Source organism: Cottoperca gobio, chromosome 12 (assembly GCF_900634415.1).
Source record: "Cottoperca gobio chromosome 12, fCotGob3.1, whole genome shotgun sequence".
Classification (NCBI taxonomy): domain Eukaryota; kingdom Metazoa; phylum Chordata; class Actinopteri; order Perciformes; family Bovichtidae; genus Cottoperca; species Cottoperca gobio.
The window spans coordinates 13144366-13162652 of NC_041366.1; the positions used below are offsets into that span (position 1 = coordinate 13144366).

Genomic DNA, 18287 nt, shown 5'->3' on the forward strand with positions numbered 1-18287 from the left:
CTCCCCCCGCCCATCATCCTTTCTCTCCCTCCCTCCCTCCTTCTCCTGCTTCCTCCCTCTTACCCAGAATGCAACGCAGGCTGAGCAGGCTCAGCTGAGCTATAAAAACGCATAGCAAGGGGGAGGGAGGGCTGCCGTGCAGTAGGAACTGTGCAGACACACACACACGGGGATCCAGGGACGGTAGCCCCTTGCACTGGGATCTAAAGCCACAGCACGAAAGAGAGGTCAGTACAGAGGACAAAGGCTCCATGGAGGAAGCATGAAATGACAGGGAGTGGGTCTGAAGGAGTGACGAATAGAGACATGTCAGACAGAAAGAGTGTGGGCAGGCAGAGTGGGCAGGTCTGTTAGATGGGATGGAGAGTGAGAATAACAGACTGTAATGGAAACACATTGGTTAGTCACGCAGTTACAAAAATGGTTGACATTGTCAGAAGATCAGACATTTCCGCACAGTGCAAAAGGCATGTTGCTCTTGTGTGTCATTGACAGTGAGGGCATGACATGATTATTTTAGTTAAATGTTATTTTTTCCTCCAGACATTTCATTGCAGATGGTTCACTTTACAAATCTGTAGCCATTAATCTCCACCTGCACCCTATTAAAGGCCATTTTCAAGCATGCTCTAGCCTTTTAATTCCACTGCCATGCTTTTAGCCCCAGTAACGGTCATTAGTAACTGATTAGAGGCTGAGTACTATTGATTCTTGATTCAGAGCGTGCAATTGGGAACATAAACACATCCACAACAGCCACAGCTAACACAGATATTATCTGGCTCTATCCATCCTTTCACAAACATCATGGCATATCTCCCACTGCACTGACGTCAAAGGGTCCCCTGTTCTCCCTTAAAGGAACAGCATGCCCAATTATTTTTGCAGAGCGCCTTAGTAACCAGCGGTACACAGAGAGAATGCATTAATAGATCATGTGCTCAGTACTTTGTTTTCTCTACTGTTGCTTCTTACGGGCACTCAGCATTCATCGCCATGTGCTTTTTGAGAGCGGTCGACACGCTTTCCCTTAACAGCTGAGTCTTTTTTTAGCAGGGCTGAATGTTAAAAAACAGTAATAAAACATGCGGGTGGGACTGGTCACTAACATTGGGGTGGGTGGGGGGGGGGTTGTGGTGAGTCCAGTACCTCTATATTTCAATTTTCAAGGATAGAATTACAAAAGTCACATGTTCTCTATATATCAGGTTACATTTTGACGTTAACAGCGCACTCAGTCACAAGGTATTACATTATTTGTGAATTCATAACAGACTCATATATGTTAAGGGGGAACTATATGGATCCAATCCTACAGTACATCCACAGGGCTTTGTCCACATATGATAAAGTCCAGTGCAAACATCTTGCACTGATATAGCAAAAGAAAATGTGTTGGCACAATCACACTAAAGCAAAGTCATGTAATGTTTCGCTGCCACAATTCCATGCAGCGTTGGATGTTGTCTGCACCATATTAGAGCCAGAACACCTGTGACATGCCAAAGAAGCAGGGGACCCAGAACATGGCACCATAATAGGCCAGGGAGGGATTCCCAAACAGGCTCTGCGCTGACTCAGATGCCAGCCTCCAAGTGACATTTAGCACAGGGTTAAAGGGCCATGACATAAAACTGGACACCACCAGTGCTGAGGAGTGCTGCATGTGAGAAGCAGAGAACAGGCTGCCTGGTGGCATTTACAGTTTTGGTGTATACTCGGTTAAAGTATCCAAGAAAACAGGTGGTAGCTCTAGAAATAAAATGAAAACATGTACAGTATAATATATTTATTTTTTAGCTACAATGAAACAATTTATATACATTCCTTGAAGCTTACTTATTAATCTGGCACTATAGTGACTGGTGTGTTTGAATAGCTGGCATGTGGCAGTGAGCAAACAGCCTCTTTGTCACAAATGTCAAATCCAAGTTGTGTTAAATCTAATCTGATTTCACTCCACTCGCTTGTATCTCTTATAAAGTAAGGCTACGAGGAATGTACGGGTTTTTTATATTCACAAGAATATGTCTAGAATCCCGTGATTATACTCAACATGTTTTATACTGTACATCTTTTAAAGATATCTGTCACTATATTTTTGTGTGCAGTGCAGTATGTTCTTTCCTTCTTGGTAACCAAGCCAAAATACTTAAGTCCAAGATTGGCTCTTACCACGTAACCTAAGAAATTCGCCCTTTTTCCCCGTGTCACAAATCCGGTTTCACAAAACTCAGACCAGCAACTTCTCAGGTTACTTGATGAACACAGTCCGCGTGTGTGTGTGTGTGTGTGTGTGTGTGTGTGTGTGTGTGTGTGTGTGTGTGTGTGTGTGTGTGTGTGTGTGTGTGTGTGTGTGTGTGAAATTAGTAACACGGTGACACGCAAATACAATAGGCAAAACTAGAGTATGCATACTGTATGGAAAGGTGAATGTCACTGTGATGTAATAGTAGTTATAGACAGTATATAATCTATATTCTGCACATGTACAGGTGGTTTAAGGTCCCATTCTGACTCCATATTAATTCCAAACATCCATAGCTGTATGGAAGTTATCAAAACATATTTAACATGCATGAAATAACTGAATTTCATTCAAGGCATCATCACATTTGACCTATAACGTCCAAGCAAATGCAAAACTAGGTGGTTATTTTTGGCGCACGCAACACCTGTTGAGCTAAATCTTAAAGTTATTTAAAGCCACTTCTTTCAAACACATTCTTTTTCCACCAGAGGCACATGACGCAGCTACTTGAAGATATGTATTTACACGGCACCAATGTCTCCTTCCTCATTCCTCTGAATCAGTTCAAAGGGAAGTGTAAACAGGAAACCAAGCGGCTGCTGTCTTCCCTATATACTGTTAAAACGGAATGAACAGGCCTTTCCTGTCTCAATCAGATGACGGACTAGAACATGTTATCAGAGATGAGACACACTGTAAATGCTTCTTAGTTTTGTTGCGCTCCATGTACGGTATAAGTCTGGAAGTGAAGCGGGTTTCTCGTGTTAGTCTTATAGTGTTACATGGTGCAAAATATTTTCAATAAAGAATGTTTTAAACTTTTGGGGAAATAATTGTATGACCTTTTTATTATAGAAATAAACTATTATTGGCACTATATCTTGGAATTTACAATGGGAAGCAATTTATTTGGAGAATCCAAAGTTGATATTTCTTGATCTTGTATTTATCATTTGATAGTTTACCAAAGTGTCACTTGCCTTTTCTGACTGTGAGACATTGAACCCCAGCTTCTCACAAAATACACAATGTCAGTTTACCGTACAGCGATGGACTCTCTGAATGAAAGCGTAACCTACACAACTTCTATTAGACTGTCTGCTCTTGTATATCTACTGTAGTAGACTTATGTACTTCTTCTGCGTCCTTTTCTGTCTTTTAGTTGAAGGAAACTACTCATCTAACGCAACACAATGGCAGGTAAATATTATATCATGTAAGAGATTTGAATGATCATGATTAATGATGTGTGGAGTTATACATGAAGGAAAAATACCCAGACATCCCAGTGACAGATAGGATGGGATCAATATAATATTCCTCAGACTTCACTTCTGTTTTACTGGAGTTAAAGTTTTATTGGAGACAGATGTCTTCTTAGACTCTACCGCCCCCCTGTGGTGACTTTTGAGACTGCAGTGGAGATCTAGCTTTCTTTATTTGCATTACATAGGCTGTTATATTTTATTTAATTAACAAGATATTGTATAATATTACAATATCTTGTGATATAGTTGCACACATTGACATTATAGTTAGATCCTATCAAAAGTGTGTGGTTTCTTTTAATTTTTTATAAATCTGTTGTTAGATATACAACCCACAGTTCTCCTGTAGTTCCCTGTGAACAGTTACCTGGCTTCATAACATTATAAGGTCAGGTGACAACAGTTGCCATAGCAACACCGTTTGAGTAATAGCACAGACCTACACCGAAGCAAAACAGGACGACCAGGCAACACTTTGCCCTGCAACTAAACAATGGAAAATATAATTACTTCTGCATCCACCGAAGACCTTTCCTCCACATTTGAATGTCGAGATGGTTCGTTCCACAAATATTTTACTTGTGAATTTAACATTTTTTTGTTTCTCGGTTTTATTTTTTTGCGCTCAAAGAAAGCTTTGCCATATCACATGACATGTATGGACACGTAACCTCTTTTGTTCTTGCTTATTTCAGACAAAATTAAGGATTCCAAGATCATCTTTGTCGTGGGTGAGCACACTTCTGTCTCATTTTGCACCACAACTCATTTAAATACTGCAACAACAACAAAAAGCAACTGTCTCCTTTCGCGCTATACCAATGCTTTTTGTCTTTCTTTTTCAGGTGGGCCTGGTTCTGGAAAGGGCACCCAGTGTGAGAAGGTAGTTGCAAAGTATGGCTACACCCACCTGTCTTCCGGAGATCTGCTCCGTGCTGAGGTGTCTTCTGGCTCTGAGAGGGGCAAGCAGCTCCAGGCCATCATGCAGAAGGGAGAGCTTGTGCCCCTGGTAAGAGAGTGTGACATATACAGTCTGAAATGTTTTAGAGATCTGTGATCATTTTGAAGGATGTAGTTTGTAGTGCCGTTTAACTGTATCGCATTATACAGAGAGGTGCTTTTGTTATTTAGCCTGCCCTCATTGATATTTATGCAGGACTAAATCTGTCAGTATAATAAACTAGCAGAATAATATCATTTTGAAGGTTAAATCATAATGTGTTGTGTCTGTTTTCAGGACACAGTCTTAGACATGATTAAGGATGCCATGATCGCCAAGGCTGATGTCTCCAAGGGCTACCTTATCGATGGCTACCCCCGTGAGGTGAAGCAGGGCGAGGAGTTTGAGAAGAAGGTAGGAGAGGGCGTGAGCTGTTGCTCTATTACTCATCCCTGCGAAACAATAAAAAACCTTACACAACCATGTTCTCCGTTATCACAGATCGGCAAACCCTGCCTGCTGCTCTATGTTGACGCCAAAGGAGAGACCATGGTCAAGAGGCTCATGAAGCGCGGTGAGACCAGCGGCCGTTCTGATGACAATGAGGAGACCATCAAGAAGCGCTTGGACTTGTATTACAAAGCAACTGAGCCAGTCATCGCCTTTTACGAGAGCCGCGGCATTGTCAGGAAGGTGTGTGATAGTGATAGTGACAATTCTAAACGAAATGTGAATTGCCTGTAACTTCTAACATGTATTCTTTGTGTCCTAGGTTGACTCTGAGCTGCCCGTGGATGAGGTCTTCAGCCAAGTGTCCAAGGCAATCGATGCACTAAAGTAAAACGACTAGATGTGTCTGGTTGTTGTTGTTGTTTTTTTATTTGATCAGTATCAATTTCATAAGGACAAAACACGAACAGAAATAGAACCCTTCCCACTCATCTTGGTTTAAAAAAAACTAAAAAACCTGAAGGCCGTTATGGATCATAGATGCCTTAACTTTACTCCTACTCCAGCAAGGGGAGTTTTAAGCTCACACAACGATGATGAATCTGCTTAAAGCAAGATCTGAAAATCCATTTGTTTCTTTACATAAGCCTTGCTTCTATTCTGTGCTGAACATGTATGTGGATGTATTTAAGTGACTCTTAAAAGGTTCTGTATACATGAGGTGCCGACCATCTCCTTAACCATAAAGGCACCATGCTCACTCTGGGGGGAAACCTGCACTTTACACAATCTTGTTTCCCGCACAATCTTGCTTTAACCCTGCCATATAGAGTCTATGGGAAAATAATAGACTCCTGTATGATTGTGCCATTGAACAACAGCAGAGATCACCCACTGTGGACAAAACTGGTGAAACTTTATATACATGTATTTAGTTAAAACAGGTAGGTGGCGGCATCTCACAGAACATTTAAATCACTTCTCAACCATCATGGATTTCATACATTATTTTCTATTAATCATTTATAATTAAAGCACAGAAATATGTTTTTCATCAAGATGTAACATGGATGTCTATAAAGTATATGTAAAAAAGATAATTAAAGTATATGGAAAAACGTGATATTTGAATAAATTGCGACTGTGTTTTAAAAGATTTTCCAATGAGATGTAATCTATATTACTAAATATTAATCCAAGGGGCAACCTCAGAGTCTGAACAAATGAAGCCAATGCGAAAGTGCCTTCAACCTGCATTCTCTCTAATATCCAGCAGGGGGCGACTCCACTGGTTGCAAAAAGAAGAAGTCTATGAGAATATGACCATATTTCTCACTTGATTTATTTCCTTAGTAAACATTTCCCTGACCAGTTTATGATCTCAATCGCTAGTTTCAAGTCTTCTTCGTTACAACATGATATTCATTTTGTAAATTATGCTTCAATTTACAGTAAAATAAACGATAAAGCAGCGTGTGCTTTTAGGGCTACCTTGTGATTGACAGATCGCTACCACGTGTGTTGGCAGTTTAGGTGTTGTCCGTGTTTCTGTCTTAGACCTTTAACTCTTTCGCAGTTTGTTTTCAGTTCATGAAAGAAGTTGAAACATTTTGGTGCCTGAAAGTGTCTTGTTTAGTGTCTGGCTCTCTGGTTCCAAAAACAGAGACCAAAAGGCCAAACTCAAGTCTTCAAAACCGCAGACGGACATTCCAAGTAATCCTGGACACACACGCACACACACACACGAACAAGGGACTTTGACAATGCATCATGGTTGAAATAGGAAACACGTTTCTATTCAGACAACATGGTCAAGGTGCTGGACAATGCAGACACAACAGGATACAGGACACACTGCTACAGCCTCAGTTCACCACTGTTATTATACATTTTCCTTTGAGTCAGTGATGACCTACAGGTCTTCCTTTACCTCTCACCTTCCTCTCTCTCACACACACACACGCACACACACACACACACACACACTTCCAGCTGGCCAAGCAAACACCGCAGCAGGTATCCGGGCGACCCTCTAAGGAGAGCTCTGATCATGACTGCACTGTGGGGATGAGGAAGAGGAAAACGGCTTCTGAAGGGGGACAGGATGTGTCCATCGGAAAGTCAATCAAGAAAAGGCGCCTGTGAGCACTTTCATAAAGCCATCGAGGATGCTGCTTGAATGCTAGGAATGCTGCTCTTACCTAATAAAAGGTACAAAACAAGGGAAGAAAAGGAGGTGGCAGTGTTACTTATCACGTACAGCAGAGGGAGAAAGAAAGAGACACAAGTCTGAATGTGGGCCAGAGACAAAACTGTGTCACCGTGTGTGTGGGCTTAACCTTCTGTCCTGCAGTTACATTACATTACAATACATTTCATTCAACTGACTCGTTTGTCCAACAATAAGTGCAAACAATTGTGAGGATGCAACTCCGAAAAGCAAGAATCTTGCACGTACATTTGCTTCAAATGGGTGAAATCATTTTAAGTGCAGAACAATAGCTTCAAATGTGCAGCATACAGAAACGCTAGAATAAAAAGTTAACCTTTAGTTTTCAATAAGCCAAACCAACCAGTGCTAAATATAGAAATAATAAAAATGATTGGCCAAGGTGCTGTTGAAACAGATGGGTTTTCAGTCTGTGAGGGAAGGTGTGAAGACTTTCTGCTGACCTGATATCAATGGGGAGCTCGTTACACAACCGAGCTGTTAATAGTAAGGTCTTGGTAACGAGACTAAGAACCTCATTCGGAGAGAGGGGGGAGAAAGTAGTGAGAGTGGGGGGGGGGGGGGGGGGGGGGGAGTGATGCGGATGATGAATAGTCGACGTCAGTTGGTAAGTTGGAAGATGAAGAGCGTATGCCATCTATCTTTTTTCACAAAGTAGTTAACAAAGTGGGTTGGGAGAAGGGAAGAAGGAGGTGAGGGACTGGGGCGATCGAGGAAGGTGGAGAAGATAGAGAAGAGTTTTCTGGGTGTTGGAGGAGGATTGAATTTGAGCTTTTTGCTTGAGAAGGTAGAGAAAGAGGAGAGAAGAGATTGATCGGCAAGGAGGTCGTCAGGGTTCCCGACCTACGTTTTTAATTTGGACTTTTGTTGGTGAAATAATGTGACAAAAATAAAAGAGGTAAATAAGGTAGCAACATGGGACAGTCATACAGTGTGATGATGTGAATAGAGTCCGAGAGTAGAGTGTGTGTGTGTGTGTGTGTGTATGTGTGTGTGTGTGTGTGTGTGTGGTAGTAAAATGTATCTGTGTTTAGTTCAGGTTGGTATGTGGAGTAAGGAGTTGGCTGTGTGATGTGTGGTGGAGAATAGCAAAATAATTAATAGCGTAGTGAGAATAAATAAATGATGGGCCATTTTCAATTTGGTTTAACATTTTCATCTTAAATCGTCTACTCATCGAGGCTGCATGATCAAATATCAAAACTAAAGTGGTAATACAAAGACCCTTTAATAAAGGAACAGCTAGATATATTAATTTCTTTCAAAAATAGGTGGTGATAATCAATGCATAAACCTTTTTTTGGAAATGATAGGACCCATATGAAAAAAAGCCAACATTCAAACAACATTTAATAATTCATGACAATAAATAATTAAATGTTCACTTTACTCCAGAGCTAATGGTTAAATATTTGAATTAGGCAAGTGGTTAATAATCAAAGTCTCTCATCAAGGCAGATAAGATGAACCTAAAAAATAGTGTGCATGCTCTATAATTGTGCGCACTTACTGTAGCTGCAGAGTCCAACATAATTACAAGGACACTAATGTGCAATCAGCCATTGGTATCACCTACTTGAACAAAATGGCCATTTTTCAATTAGTTTGGTAATAATAAAACTAATAAGATGGGAAATGTACTGTGGTATATGGCAGCTGAAAAACAAAAGCAAAGCTTGTCATAGACATATTGCATGGGTACATGATACATGCGTGGATCCGTTGTCAGATGAGTGTGTCAAAATAAAATAAAAAGTAAGAAAAGGTCCGTAGTTTGTGTGCATTGGGAATCATCCGGGCTACAAGTGAGTTATCCATCCGAGGGTGATATGGGGACATTCACAGATTTAAATATGCCCAGCTTGCTGAGAAAATAATCCTTTTTTAGACTGTCACAGACAATTATATGCAGCGTTGTGGCTCCAATGTAAAATGAACCATTCCCTTAACTGAATCCTAACTGCACTGTTACATGCAGTTGACATTCAATATTCAGAAATGCTGTTACAAATGGGACGTTTCTAAAAATGAATGCCCTGTCAAGTAGCTGCCATATGGGACAGTAGATGTACATTAAGTGACTCTGTAAGGCTGACGGGCCTTAGTTCATCTAGTATCACTCTTGGATATTACCGCTGCAAGTGAATGCGTCAGATCTCCCCTTGGAGGCCGATAAGGAAACGGGTAAGCTGGCGCGTACACTTTATCCCCTCTCTCCTCTTGCTACAGACTGCGGAGGGCTGGCACCACAGAGACCCAGTGGCACCGTGCGGGAACCAACGTCAACCTGTGATGAAAGACGATGGCCGATTGTTTCCTGTTATTGAAACACTACTCATGGGTGGGGGTGGAGAGTTGGGGGAAGGCTCCAATAAAAAAAATAAAAAAAGCCATTGAAGGAGAGTGCTACTGCACAAGTGTCCTTTGGCCAGCCTCAAATGTGATGAAGTATCTTAAATAAATGCCAACTGTGACATATGCCTCAGGAACTAAAACCAAGTCATGTCGGCTGCTACAGGATTGCAATCATTTAAGTAACACAGAGTAGAATCTGAGTCAAATTGTAGTATACTATGTGCTTTGTTCATGCTGCCTGAAGGAACAAGGTTACGGCAAGTTCACAGAGTCAATAAGCAGAATATCAACTAGTCCCAGAAAACAGGGCTCTGTGTATAACTGTCGTGAAAGCACTATGGATTTTAGCTCTCCAACATGTCAATTAGTCCAATAAATCATTAAGCGCTTGTGATCTGCAATCATAAATAGATTACTCCTGTTGAGCGTCTACAGTTCAAGTGCACATTAAGCACAATTTAAAATAGTCGAGACTTCTTTTTACGGTATCTTGAAAGGAGATACGCTTCACTTCAAACACTCCTTACGACTTTACTTGCCTTCTAATAACCGGATTAGGAACACATTTCACCGAAAACAGCTTGACTGCTCTTTTCTCAGTGAATGGAAGAGAGAATGGAGGAGAATAGAGACAGAGCTTGTTTCTGCTCTCCCGGTGTGTTAATAAGTACAACACATGACACACATATGGAGTGGAGAACAGAGATATTGACAGAATTGCTGTTTGTGAAATTGGGTTTTCGACAGACGTTTTGTAATTATTCTAAATGCTTTTGTAGCTCACTCCTCTGTTCTGCCAAAACACTTTGTGTGGAGAGTTGATTTGACGGAACGATGACTCCTCTGAGTCTGTTCAGTACAGAAAGGATGTTGTGTCTACTCTTTGTTCCAGCCTATTTTTTTACAAAGTAGCCGAGTGCGGTACAAGATAAATGCTTTTCCTTTACGAGAAGTATCATCAAGATAAACTTGTTAACTAATAATAAAGACAAACTATTTATTTTAATATATGAATACAAAATAATATAAAATATTATATATATAGCCGAATGTGCTCATCTAGTGTGTTTCCATCCACCTGTTATAAAATGCAGTTTGCACATTCACCTTTTTTTTTTTTTACATTTGGTTAAAGTGGAAAAGTTGGTTTACAATGTGATTTACTGGGACACTTGTACAACAGAGGCGTCGTTAATGTCATTAGTAACACCTGTGCTTTTCCAGTATCATACACACTAACTAGTTTAGTCAATAGTTACTCCATACTGCGTAGCTCCGGCCAACACAAAGTAACTAAAAACATATGTGTGAGCGTGAAAGAGTTTAACACTGTTAAGGTATGTATGTGGAATGTTTTTGTGTCTGTTAAAACATCTCTCTCAAAGTGTGTATTGTTTTTCTTTTTACTTTTTTGTGTTAGCTGTAATACAACAGTATTGCACTTTACATGTAAAGTTCAGGCATTTCCTCACTCAAACGAATCTAAGAAAAGAGTTGTGGTAACAATGTTAGGATATTAGTAATATAAGTGACTGATGTGCTGTTGGAAACCCTTCGATGCCAAATTAAACTGTTATGACTCAAAGTGTTTCCTCAATATTCATGCTCTTTGTGGTAAAACACTGGTTATTGTACCCGCTATTGGTCCAAAAGTCCTTAATGTCAGTCTACTTCGGAAAGACCAACAATCTTCCACTTGAGAATGTATTCAGGGAAAACCAAATAAATGATTATTATTTTTAACCATCATCAATATCATCATTGTTTGGGTCAATTTTAGCCCTAATATTAAATGTATGATGTTTGTTTTCTAATTTTCTAATCGAACCTTGTCCTACAGGTTCTGGGACAACATGCTTTAATAGTTCAACATTTTAGGAAACGTGCCGATTAGCTTTCTTGCCGACATGAGAATATTGATAATGCATTTCCCAATATGTCGACCTATCCCATAAATTAACGTAGAATCCGTTATAAAGGCAGCACTTTGTGTGTTGCTCAAACGACACCAGAGGTGTTAAATAGCATTTTGTTAAGTACCAGTTTGTAGGATTTAGGGGGATCTACTGACAGAAATGGAATATAATATTCAGAACTATGTTTTCATTATTATAGCCTATGATCACCTGAAACTAAGAATCGTTGTGTTTTTGTTATCTTAGAATGAGCACTTCAAATCTAAACCTGTACATAGGGAGGTGTCCTCTTCCACGCAGTCATGAAGCACCACCATGTTATACAGTAGATACGAACGAACAAACCAAACCCTGGCTCTAGAGAGAGCCTTTCGTGTTATTATGTGACATTTGAACAAGCCCTTCGGAAGAGCGTGGAGCTCTAAAGCCAATTTTCTTAGACCGCGGAATTACAACTTCTGGGTTCGTCACGTGATGCCATTGGGCCCAAAACATTTTTTCCCTTTAGACCTACTGTATATTGGGGAAGAGATATTTGTAAATCAGCGGACAGGCTCATGTTTTTTGAGGTAAATCAACTTCCCAGTACGAATACTTAAATAGCCCTTATTTAAAATCATTAGGTCCTTAAAGTTGCACAAATAGTCAAATCCAGAGTTCCCTTCCTCCGATCATGTGATGAGCCCGAGACCTAGAAGCTGGGAGGCTTGGAAAGAGAAGGGTGAGCATTCAGTTAGTTGCGATCTGCAACCTCGCCGCTAGATGCCACTAAATCCTACATACTGCTCCTTTAAGTGTCATGTTGACGGTTTCTTTTTTGTTTGTTGTAATATCACAATGAGACCTGGAGGTTGAAGACAGGTAATGATGGAGGTCGACCGTATTTCTCTGAAAACAAAAGACACAATGTCACATAAGAATAATAACGATAATATATAATTAGATAACGACTATAGCTGAAGAGTAAAGAGACATATCATAAAATATACAATTACAATCCACTTAAAATCACAATACTAGAGATGCACACCTATTTCTAATAGACACTGTGTAACCAGGTGAGTCACCTGCAGAGCATGTTCTAAAAATAGCACTAGTCACCATGAAGCTCCGTCTAAAAAATGTATTTAATTGTTTTGCTGTAAAAAAAACAAACACTTGAATTATTCTTTATTTTAAAATGACAATATTGAATATAGAATTTTAAAAACAAAAATGTTTTATGTATACTCTGTACCCTGTCTGGGGTCAGAGTTCAATTCCACGCGCAATCTAAATCTCCATTTCCCTAGATAAACTAGCGGGAGCAGCTACGGTGGGGCGCGAGGTGCGTTTTTTACGCTAAACATGGCAGAAAAGCGAAAAAAAACTAACTATTTTCACAATGATTGGGAGGAAGAATTATTTTTTACAACGGTGAAAGAAAAGTGTGTATGTCTCATTTGCGGAGAGACACTTCGGTACGTGTCACAGAAGCTACCATGCTAACTAACTAACTAACTAACTAACTAACTAACTAACTAACTCCCAGCTGCAGCACTGCGGGCAGAACAAGCCGAGAGGTAAAGCTTTGGGCAGCAGCATCTCTTCTCACGAGGCCGGTGAACAAGTCACAGAAAGCAACGCAAACTTAATTTTTTTTAAAGTACAAGAAAGCCTTTTCGGACGGAGAGGTCTTGAAAGGTGCAATGATGTTATTGAAAACACTGTTCTAAGACGAGAAGAAAGATTCCGATGTGATCTCCACTCTCTGATGTTACAAAGTTAGTGTTTGTACAAACACGATATGATCTGAAGATGTGACAGTTTATGATTTCCTAAGAAATGTTACAGAAGTGATACTCTGTACTAAAATATAACTGGTTTGAACAACATGCTACAAATGTGCTCATTCATACAAAACTGTCAATAAAGATATTTACAAAGATATCAGAGATGTGATAACTCTGACTTTCAAATGTTGGAAATAGATTGAGAACATAAATAAATAATGTTGCATGTTTAAATATATACGTTTCCTACCATGGTAAATCATTGTTAATAATCATTGTGAGGAATAATTAACATTTACATGTGATCAGACAGTCTCTTCACATATATGAATATTATTATTATTATTATTATTATTATTATTAATAATGATATTATCATTAAAAGGTGAACCGTGCATCTATGTTATTGAGGAAGTTTGTATCAAACACGTAGCCCTTCGTATTATTCAGTACCCTTGAAGTAGCTCTCAGTATCAACAAGGTTGGTGACCCCTGAGATAAAACAATGCTATGACAGGGGCAGCACCATAGGGAAGCACTTACTAGGAAAAGGGGAAAAAAAGGCCGGTGGGAGGGGTACAAAAGTAAATCTGCACCGCCCAGGCAGCACACAAAGTTCGGAAAGTCCTGACATCGTTACATCGGCCACATCCTCGCCCGTGGATTATAAAGCCTACTTTATTCAAGAAAGCCACCGCACCTAAAAAGTAAGTTTTGTGATTAATAACTTTGTTTGCACTTTCGTATTTACGCAGGGATGTGTGGTCTATTTTATTTCCCTGGTAGCCTAAAGGGCAGAAAGTTAGCCATGCTTTCCTTAATCCTCGACCAGTCCGTGTTATGTCTGTTTTGAAATATTTACCGTCACATAACGGTACAAAGGGCTTAATAACAAAGTCGTCAAAACAAGGAGTTATGGATCAATTTTACCTAATTAATTCCAGCATTATTAGTTTATTAGTCGATTCAATTGCTTGTTTTACCAATTAAACCTATATTATTTATCTGCAAAGTAGCCTATACTTTTAGTAATCATGTTACTAGTTAAAGTTAAAGTTTTCTCTGTTTTTCAGCAAGAAGTGCAGGGATATAACGTGCCTGTTTTTCTTTGGAAGTGCATAAACAGTTTACACAGGCTCTTCCTTTCCCCTCTATAAGAATCATATAACAAGAGCAGTCTCCTTCTTATCTGATCTCGGCATTGTGATATTATTTAAAGAAAGCGATGCCGTAGTGCTTCCTGAAACGCTCGACCAGAAGTTAGTGACCACCAGATAACCCTTGGGTTCAGACCCTCATTGTGCACCAGGAAGGCAGACAGAAATATTGTCTCAGGGGGGGGGGGGAAATCCTGTCATCCCACTGAAGGAATTTAAGACATTTAAGCAACATTTCCCTTACTGTCAGTGATGAACAAGTTGTGTAACTGAACAACGCCCTTTGCATGGAACTAGAATGAAATCAAATATCTTTACAAGTGGTAAACTGCACTTTTAATATTAATGTTCAATCATCAACACTTATGAACACATTTATAGTTAATCAGCATCAGAGAATGTCTTTTCCAACCTTTACATGACACACTCTTGGACAACAGGATATAGATTTGCACAGCACTTTTAGCATTGTACGCTGAGTATGAGATTGGCAGTTCGTCACATCCTTATCAAACATCACATTTCCTTATTGATTCCCGGCTTCTTTTTTTTCCCCCTCATCTATTTCTTTTTTTAAAGTCTGGAATTGTCTGCTTCTCCGCTGCCACAGTCACTGCTGCTCTGTCACAGAGACAAGGACACTTCAACCTCCACCCGAGCATCTTCACACCCCAGAGACTCCGCTTCTACCAACAGCTCAAACTTAAACTTAACAGAGATGGAGGGTCACATGGTGCTGTTCGTCCTGCTTCTGTGCATCTCTACTGCAGCCTCTGGTAAGTGTTTTCAGCCTTTAGATCATATGTTACTTGCTAACACATTTATAGAAAAGTATATAACTTTAAGCAACAGAACATTAGGCAACTGGATGTCGAGCCTCCAGGGCATATTCCTGTCAACCTAAAGTTCAAAAGCAGATATTAATCCTGTCCTGAGTTCTGAAGAGTTTTACTTGCTCTAGAGTTTCTATTCTTGCAAGTTTAATCAGGAATTTACAACCGGCCTGTAGAGACAGGCTATGTGCAAAATGGTTGTTGTGAAGTCTTCAATGATGCTTTATCCTTACAATAACTAAGGGATTATATAGTATACAGTATTTTAATTGAGTAGGGAGATGATACAAAAGATAACTCCAAACAGTATTATTAAAACTATTGAATCACTGGGTCATCTGAGAATTTGTTTGTGTAATTGTTCAGGTTTTTAGTGATAAAGAATATTTTATTGTAAGACTGCGCAGGCACAAGGAAGAAGTAAACATGTGGGGTGCTTATAGAGTTGATGTGATCCTCCTCTGTTGCCCCCCCACCCCGCTAACATTCCCTCCACTGGTTGCCTGTGGCTGCCCATATCAAATTCAGACATGTAATCCCTACAAGGTGGCAAAGGGATCTGAAACCCTCCATGTGCCCTCAGGCCATCATCCAGCCCCCACACCAGTGCTCTGCAGCGCTGCTTCGGGGTGTTTGGTTCTCACTTCCCTGCAGCAATCTGGCATTTTGGGGGGGGGGCACATGGCTTTCAGTGAAATAAAACAATGCTAATTTATTCATTTTTTGATTCATTATTATATTTGTAATGCAATTATCTTCAATATAATGTTCTAAATCGATCCAAATCCATATGAATCTGCTGTTAATATTTGACAGTTTTAGACAAACTATCTGTAAATTGTGACATTTGTGAACTATAAACAATCTCTGTTACAAGCTGCTTTTTAATAGCTGATTGTATATGAATTACAATTCCCCTCAGACTGCTGTTATGTAATATAGCTTTAATAGGAACTGTCAGCAAAATAAGGTTGTCGGCATTAATCTTTCCAATGATGAACTTGAAGGTGAAACAAGACAGTACAGTGCCAAATAAGCTTTTTTTTCCCCCACACTCTGTGTCTGTAAATACACAGCAGAAAAATAAACTGGCATTTCCAACTTGCTTTTTAAATAAGGCAAATTGGCTCTGGTGAACATACATCACTGTCAAGATTTTGTGCCAGAAAAACAAGCCTGTTCGCTAAATCTGCCCTCAGTGCTGACTTACTGTATGACAAATCACAATATTGCCACAAGTGCTAAACACCCTCTCAGCAGGGGTGCTGGTGGCAGGGATACAGAGGTATTTTTTGGCCAACTGGCAGACCTGCGGAGAGTTGACCCCATGTAGCTTCCACCGCAGGGGATCGGTCTCGCTGTCTGTTGGTGGAGTCTGCAAGGAGCTGTTTAGCTCAGCCTTAATTGCCTCTGTGACATATTTCTTAATTCACTATAATTTCTTTCTCTCTTGAAAGAGATTCCACAGATTTTCTTTTCCTCCTTATTTATTTTCGGTTACAGCAGCCTTGGGAGACCCAGAGGGAGCCGTTCTTAGACAGCAGGGTACTGTGATCCTGTGTACTGAATGTTGAAGCATTATTCAAAACATTAGTATGACATGTATGTGTTCCTCTGTCTAAGGCATTGCATATTTGTCATTATACAGTCAAATATTGTCATATTGATTTGTCATTTTCTCCGACGCTGCCTCCTGGGCTTAGTATTGTGTTGTTGTTGCACACACATCAGGTGTGACTCACAGGAAAACAATATATTACATAGCAAATCAAATTTGCACATTTCCCAGACTGAGCAAGGCAAAATGCAAAACAATAATAAATAAACAGCACCTATACAGTAATATTCACTGGGATTTGGGGTCAGTTTGTGTAATGGCATCTTCGCCAGCTGCAAGTCAATGTGGTAGCAGACACAATGTAAAACTTCCTCAAACGAAGAAGTAAATCAAAAACAGCCTGCAACCAAACAGGCGATGGCAGAGCGAGTATTATTTGAGCTCAGTTTCGCTTTAGCTAACTTTTTGACATGTTTCAAACCTCTGTCAGCTTATTCTCAGGCTTATTCAATCCTTTTGCCATGTCTGAGGCCTGGTTTTAATACAGTTTAAGTAACCCGATCACTTCCTGGACATCCATATCTACTGTACATCTATTGATTTATAGAGATATAACCTTGCCAAGTGAACTAGTAAAGCCAGAGGGACATCTAAGTCTGAGACTACATATACTTACTTATCCACTTCATTTCCCCCCCGGCCTTTGTTCTGTTGCCATGAATTTATTAATTTTTTTAACAGATGCAGAACGATGATGTTGTGCAGTTGTAACACTGTCACATTAACCCAGCAATAGTTTGTCAGTGATATGATACGTCCAAGACTGTTGTGTATTTTTAAATGTGAATGAACATTGTGGAGTCGTTCTAATACCAACCTAGAATCTAGAATTTAGCAATTCAGCAAAACTTAAAGACTCTATAGTTAATGGGAATTGCTGGATGGTTCCCCCAGCGATATCAGAGTAAAACTGTGGTTATGTGATTGTGATTAAGCCCATCCGATTCAACTTCCTTTTCTTTTTTTATGTCTGCCTATCTAAAGCCACAGGAAAAAGTATCCCAGACACAACTCTTAATTTGACCGTCCCTCCTCCTGTTTCCCTCTGCTCTGGATTACTTATGCCTATCTCTTTTAAACTGGAAAATATCATCCTTACTTTCACTTTCCACCTTAATTATTAAAGCTCCCTATATGCTGCGATCAGTCAGGCCTCTCTTTCTTGTCTGCAGTTTATCCATAATCTGTGGATAGGCTTCTGTCAGGCTCCAATAAAACAGACAACATCACACCGGTCTTAGTTTCACTGCACTGCCTCCCTGTGAGGTTAATTGTCTTTTAAAATGCTGTTTGTTTTGAAGGCCTTACATGGTCCAGCCTACGGGTTTATCTGTGAGCGCCCGTGGTGCCACAATTCGTCTAAATCCCTTTATTCATTTAACTGGGGTATTTCTTTGTGCCAAGATCATACTGGCCGTGTTGCCTTTGCAATAGTGGCATTTATTCTCCCTCTATCTTTTGGACAGAGTCTTTCCTTTTTAATTAAAGATGTTAAAG

At 39.9% G+C, this 18287-nt stretch overlaps 2 protein-coding genes across 4 annotated transcripts in view; both read left to right on the forward strand.

Moving 5' to 3' along the window:
• The first annotated feature begins 106 nt into the window (after nt 1–106).
• Nucleotides 107–6066, forward strand: ak1 (adenylate kinase 1). Its single transcript, XM_029444188.1, has 7 exons — nt 107–227; nt 3414–3451; nt 4215–4250; nt 4365–4528; nt 4757–4873; nt 4961–5152; nt 5232–6066. The coding sequence occupies exons 2-7, from the start codon at nt 3445–3447 to the stop codon at nt 5298–5300; spliced, it is 585 nt and encodes a 194-aa protein (XP_029300048.1). The 5' UTR covers nt 107–227; nt 3414–3444; the 3' UTR covers nt 5301–6066.
• Nucleotides 6067–13797: 7731 nt separating this feature from the next.
• The window catches only part of eng (endoglin), a 37694-nt gene continuing 33204 nt past the window's right edge, over nt 13798–18287 (forward strand). Inside the window, exons 1-2 of one of the 3 annotated variants that reach the window (XM_029445147.1) lie at nt 13798–13889; nt 14919–15115. In XM_029445147.1, coding sequence (XP_029301007.1) covers nt 15058–15115 — 58 coding nt within the window. In that variant the 5' untranslated portion in view covers nt 13798–13889; nt 14919–15057. Of the gene's footprint in view, nt 13890–14622; nt 14663–14918; nt 15116–18287 lie in introns of those variants that run through there. The other 2 variants (XM_029445148.1, XM_029445149.1) reach the window with 2 other exon arrangements.

Bases quoted from the DNA above. Each gene is read 5' to 3' on its own strand.
- ak1 (XM_029444188.1), top strand. The intron at 4,251-4,364 runs GTGAGCACACTT...TTTCTTTTTCAG, and splicing joins CAAGATCATCTTTGTCGTGG to GTGGGCCTGGTTCTGGAAAG. The intron at 4,874-4,960 runs GTAGGAGAGGGC...CCGTTATCACAG, and splicing joins GCGAGGAGTTTGAGAAGAAG to ATCGGCAAACCCTGCCTGCT.